Source organism: Trachurus japonicus, chromosome 16 (assembly GCF_045865225.1).
Source record: "Trachurus japonicus isolate A0001 chromosome 16, Traja_1.0".
NCBI classification, from domain to species: domain Eukaryota; kingdom Metazoa; phylum Chordata; class Actinopteri; order Carangiformes; family Carangidae; genus Trachurus; species Trachurus japonicus.
Window position 1 is genome coordinate 36,008,661 of NC_140922.1, and position 6,000 is coordinate 36,014,660.

The window sequence follows — 6,000 nt, forward strand, 5'->3', positions numbered from 1 at the left end:
CTTTGATGTATTAAGCAACAAGTTGTTCTTGTTGCACCAGTCTGTGAACGCCCCCACCAGGTCCCTGTATTCATCTTCCTGTCCCTTCTTCACACATGCCACTATGGCCGTGTCCTCAGAGTACTTCTGAACATGGCAAGATTCAGATGTGGATGTGAAATCTGCAGTGAAAAGTGTGAAGAGGTAAGGTGAGAGCACAGTACCTTGTGGTACTCCTACACTGCTCACCACTGTGTCTGACATGCAATTCCCCAGCCTCACATACTGTGGCCGCTCTGTAAGATAGTTATAGACCCACAAGATGATGGTTGGATCTACACCCATCTCCTCCAGTTTTCCTCTCAGAATACTAGGTTGAATTGTGTCAAAGGCACTGGAAAAGTCTAGAAACAGTCTCACATATTATCACAGAGAGGTGGTGTGTTCAGTGTAGAAGAAAAACATATATAGAACATATCGTCCTATTTTGGCCTTTACTTTTCTTCTCCATTTCACTTCAGAACAAAGCAAAAGAAAAAGAACCCCAGTCGCATACATAGGCAAAAGATAAGACAAATAAAGTTCAGAACTTCGTGCACAGAGGTGCACTGCAAAGAGAGCGACTGACTTCATATCATCAATGTGTGGCTTATATACTGTTGGGCATGTAACCTGGTCTCAGTACTTTTCCATCCCTCCTGTTGAGGCCTTATCTCTGCTGACTGTGCATTTGATTCTGTCGGCCTTGTGTTCTTCTCTGTGAATGCCTTACACCTATTCTCATTCAGAGATGTTGCCATAGACTTCCATGCAATGATGTCGACCTTCTTCAATCCTTGCCTTGTGGCCATTCTATGTAACTGCACTGCACCCAAACTCCTAGCTCAGCAGAAAGTGTTATAAGGGTCATGTATAGGTAACTCCCATTTCCAGTTTCACCACTCACACCCTCAACTCCTTCAGAACCTGTTGAAGTGTACACTCTCATCCATTAAGTGGTGCTAAAGAGCATGCTGTAATGTTTGGAGGCCAATGATGGCAGTCAGCAGAGATAATGCAAATGCATAACACAATAACATAACTCATGCAACGGCCCTGGTCCTGGTCCCAGTCCTGTCCTGGTCCTGGACCTAATTATTTTATAGGCGGTGTTGAGCATTGTGATTGGTCTTAGATGGTCTAACAGTTGTTTATCTTTGCCAGGTTTTGGGATCAAAGTGATTAAACCTTGTTAAATGCTCAGCTCTTTCATTTCCATACATTCCATTATGGCACCAATCATATATTTCTAATATCCTCCCCCCAAATGTGTGTGTGAGAGAGAGATCAGAGATAAGTTTTATTCTAAAGTTTTCATTGGAGGGACTGACAAACCTCTGTCAGCTGATCGAACTGTCACACTAACAATGGTTGATTGGTCAGGAGGCGAAGCTTTTCTACCTGGCCATCTCAAACTAGAACATAACCTGCTCCAGACCAGGTTAGCCATTAGCAGCATCAGTTACCATGGAGATGGTAGTGAAGTGAAGAGTTAATCCTGGAGTGTTTGTTGTTGTTGTGGCCCCAGGTCAGGGATTAAGGGTTAGGGGTGATGGTTGGGATCCGGACATGGCTGAGGTCAGGTAGGTGGAAGGGCGAAGGAGAGGTTTAGGAGTAAGATGTTGGAAGTAGGGAGGGGCGATAGGTTGGAGACAGGGGGTTCAAGAACTAGAAGAGAGTAGGGAGACATAGAAGAAGGGAGGCTGGAAGCTGTTCCTGTTCTGTTGCTGCAGTGCCACCTAGTGGATAAGGCAAGGCAAGGCAATTTTATTTGTATAGCCCGTTTTACAAAACAGTTTGTCTCAAAGGGCTTTACATGGCATCGTAACAACATCCTCTGTCCTTAGACCCTCACATCGACTGAGGAAAAACTCCATGGAAACCCTTTTAACAGGGAAAAATCGGAGAAACCTCAGGGTGAGCAACAGAGGAGGGATCCCTCAGGACGGACAGACGTGCAATAGATGTTGTTACAGACAAGAAAACAGTTTTACAGTTTATGTCACAGAATGTGCGAAATATGGAAATGTTAGCAGGAGTTGATGAAGGCAGTCTCTGGTGAGGGGGGGGGGGGGCAGGGAGAGCAGGTCAGCTCGATGGGAGGACTGAGTGGTAGACTGGTCCATGAGAAGGGAGGGGAGGCCGGTCTAACAGCAGGGGAAAGGGTGGGAGGGGGGGCGATGCAGGCGGCGGCTGGTGCAGAGAGATGGAGGAAACACAGAGAGAGTGTTTTTTTGCAGGTGGTACATGTGATAATGTAAACACTACTGCTGTGTGCCAGAGGAAAAAAGCCTTGGTGATGAATTTCCTGTTTGTGGTGTTTGTTTACAGTACCATCACAGCTACTGCCTGTTTTGAGATGCTGTTATTTTTCTTGATAATAACTGTGAACCAAGAGATCAATGTCAGCTGTGTTATGTAATCGGTGATGATAATAATGATAATAAACTGGAAAGTAGCGACGTAGCTACGTTTACTCACGTTACTGTGACTGGACAGGTGCTTGTGCACTTTTTACAGTTCTCTCAAACTCTTAGAGAACATAATCTCACATGTTTATGGACGCATGTTAAAAGAAATGTGTATTACATGTCGCTGTGGTCTGAGGAAGGCGATGCCACGCAGTGATCTACCTCTGTAGGTGAAGGCACATGATGCCTCCACGTGCACAGAAGCAATGTCGACATGAGTTGTATTATTACGACTACTACAAATACTACAATAATTACTAACTGTAATAGAGTAATGGGTTTTTGTGTGCTGCACTTTTTAAAGTAGTTTTATATTGCTAACCCTAACCCTCTATATATATAATATAAAACATTTAGGGAGGTATAACATCTGTGTATTTATTGCAGACATCCCATAAATCATTTTCAAACATAAGCTACAACACTATGTCACGTCTGCTGTCCTGGGTGAGGGATCCCTCCTCTGTTGCTCACCCTGAGGTTTCTCCAGTTTCTCCCTGTTAAAGGGTTTTCTTGGGAGTTTTTCCTCAGTCCATGCTGTTATGATAATGGGTAAAAAGCCATTAGAGACAAAACTGTTGTAAAAAAAGGGCTATAATGACTTGCATTTTGCCTGCTTGGTAGCAGACGGGACATAGTGATTTGCATAGTCTCCCCCAGGACATTGGGGTCTCATGGAATGCAAAGAGCCGACAGTGGGCTGCAGGACCAAACTTTTAACTTCCTGAAAACAACGTTTCAGGAACCACCTATCCACATCCGATGTGTTTATTGAAGTATTCCTCACCCTTGTTTGTGTTGAGTTCACTGTAACCGGTTTTTGAATGAAACCTTATCACTTCATCTTTCCTACTCAAACAAAGCAGCTTGATGAAGGACACGCCTTCACCTGTAGGTAAACTGTCATGTTTTCTGAGAGGTTGGAATTGGAAAGTAATGGTCAGTTAAGGGACGGGGGGAGCGGGATGGGTTGAAGAGGGAAGAAGATGGGTATGACACGGGCATAGGGTTCTCATATTTTTGTCATTAATTGTTATTTAGTTGATTTATATTGACATTGAGCTTGTTATGGTGTTGTTGTTTGTTTGTTTGTGCTTAGAGTATGTAAATAAACACACAACACGAGGATACACAGGAAGTAAGATTAACTAGTTACTAAGGTACTGAGTGGAGAAGGTGGTAGGAGATTAATAACGCTAATGCTTTCTTCCTACTCCTTTCTAAACATACAAAGAGTTGTAATCGTACAAAGTGCAACAAAGTGTGATATTCACATGTTTGAGATAAAGCCTTCATTCATTCCATCCATTCATTCATTCATTCATTTCATTCATTCATGTCATTCATTCAAAGACAGGGGGTTAAAGAAGAGAGTATGGAAGCGGAGGGCGTCAGTTTTTATTTCGAAAAAGCGCTCGGGGACAATAACCATGTGCTGGACACTTTATTTAGCCCTGACAGGGCCATTCAGTTTTGCAGTCTCCAGCCAGACCCTCCTATGTGAGCCGCTGCCTAACTGCTGCTTAATAAGAATTCCTTTGGTTATCCGTAATCATTCCATGTGATATAGGCAACTTGTGTGTGTGTCTTTCCGAGTGTGTGTGTGGGCGCTTGGCAGTGGTTCATAATGGGAAACGCTGATGGGGTTTTTTCTTGAATATTTCGTCCCAAGTAACAGAATTTACTTACGCCAACTTAACCAACTGGAGGCTTTATAAAGCAGAACTAAAGCGATCCCGGTCATTCTGGCTAACATTCTTGTCAGCCGATGGAGATAGCCGCAGCCCCCACCCTCGTCATTGGATCTATTGGTCCTAGTACCTACGTCACTGCCACATTCATGCCGCGCATCCCTTGGATGGCACAACACAGCCCTTCATGCCGTTTCTCCTCTTCTCTCTCCTCAATTGGATAAAGTTTGAAGTAGGATTACAAGGAAAGTATACAAGAAAGTTTTCTCCTGGGCTCACAGCAGAGCAGAGTGACATTGACAGACCCGTGTTTCAGACCAGACCAGAATACTCTATAGTAGTATGTGATTGCTGTCGGAAGATAAAACTATTTCCAGACTTTATATTAACACAAACATCTCTGCTTACTTCTGCTTTAAAACTTGTTACGAGTGACCATGGTGTGCTCTTGCCTTCAACGTGTCTGTCACTTATTGCGGTCTCTTGGCTAAAAAACAATTTCCATGTCTCCCACATTCTGTGTTATACAACGGTTTCCGTGTCTGTAACAACATCTATGTCCCGTCTGTACGTCCTGGGTGAGGGATCCCTCCTCTGTAGCTCACAGCCGCCTGGAGCTTTCGGGTTTCCTCAGGGTGGCTGGCAGGGTGGTTTATCCCTGTGCCCTTTGAGAAAAGGACAGGTTCCTGTCACTAATATTTTAGGTCTAAATAGTAAGGATCTCTATTAGATATTTCCTTTTTAATTGCTCACTGTTTTGGGCAGTAGAGACTAGGTGGAGACTTCGTATTCCAGCTCCGTTAACAAACAGTGTTGGCTTGCTTGATTATTTATTAGTGAACAAAACCCTCTGTGTATGGTTGAAGACATCTGATGACTGTATGTGGGGGAAAAAATGCAGTTTTTGATGAACGTAAACAAGCCTAAAACCAGTGGAAATGCTGTGCTACCGATTACATTTGCTGCTAGTGGCGATGGCAGGGACAGACACAAGTACTGCAGGAAACTACGAAATCCTTTTCTTTCAGACCCTAAAAATATTAGGAATACTAGTGTCCACAGGTTTGAAATTGCCCCAGAATTGTCCTTGTAATAGTTGATTTGCATAGTCTCCCCAGTGACCTTGGGTCTTGGTGGAAATGCAAATGACAGATGGACTGCATGCACAAAGTATTATTTCCCGGTCGGAACCTAATACACAACATTAATGCGGCCACAGTAAACTGTTTGTTTTGCGTGTGTGTGTGTCTGTGTGTTTGAAGGGGGAGGGGTGGGGTGGAAGGGGAGTGAAGAGAGTTGGTGGGGGGGGGACCAATATAAGACAACCAGGTGATCAGGCCTGCTCAGCACTGACTGACTGACTGACTGAGGTTACGTTACACTTCTCTACTTAAAAACTTTATTCTCGGTTATCTAGTATGCTGAGTCTGATGAACTTTCTATAACACACCTGTAGCTAAGGGTGTCTTTGTTATCCATTGTCTTAGTGTTAATCTGATGCAAGCTGCTTCTGTTTTCTCATGTCTTTATTTTGTCATTCTCTTTTCAGGGCTGTCTGTCTTATTGTTGTGGCGAGTTAAAGGTCTTATATTTTTGAAGGTATACTTGTCGTTATGTAAAGTCTGCTGTTATATTTTACTCCATATGTGGACACACTTTGGGTTCTGAGATGGTCTCTGTTTTGACAGCTGCATCATGATGGAGGGGAACAGGACTCGTCTCCTTGCTGCTGTCCGGTTGTGTTTTACATCAGCCTCATAAGGGTTTGTCTACAGGGGTTAATATCGTGGTTAAAGGTTGTTACGAGTGTCTACAGGTGT

The 6,000-nt window shown here is 43.7% G+C and overlaps 1 protein-coding gene across 1 annotated transcript in view; it reads left to right on the top strand.

The window, feature by feature from the left end:
* Positions 1 to 1,570: 1,570 nt before the first annotated feature.
* The window catches only part of LOC146972827 (secretory phospholipase A2 receptor-like), a 10,599-nt gene continuing 6,169 nt past the window's right edge, over positions 1,571 to 6,000 (top strand). Inside the window, exon 1 of the mRNA XM_085803268.1 lies at positions 1,571 to 1,601. Within this exon, the coding sequence (XP_085659394.1) occupies positions 1,571 to 1,601 (31 nt within the window). The remainder of the gene's footprint in view (positions 1,602 to 6,000) is intronic.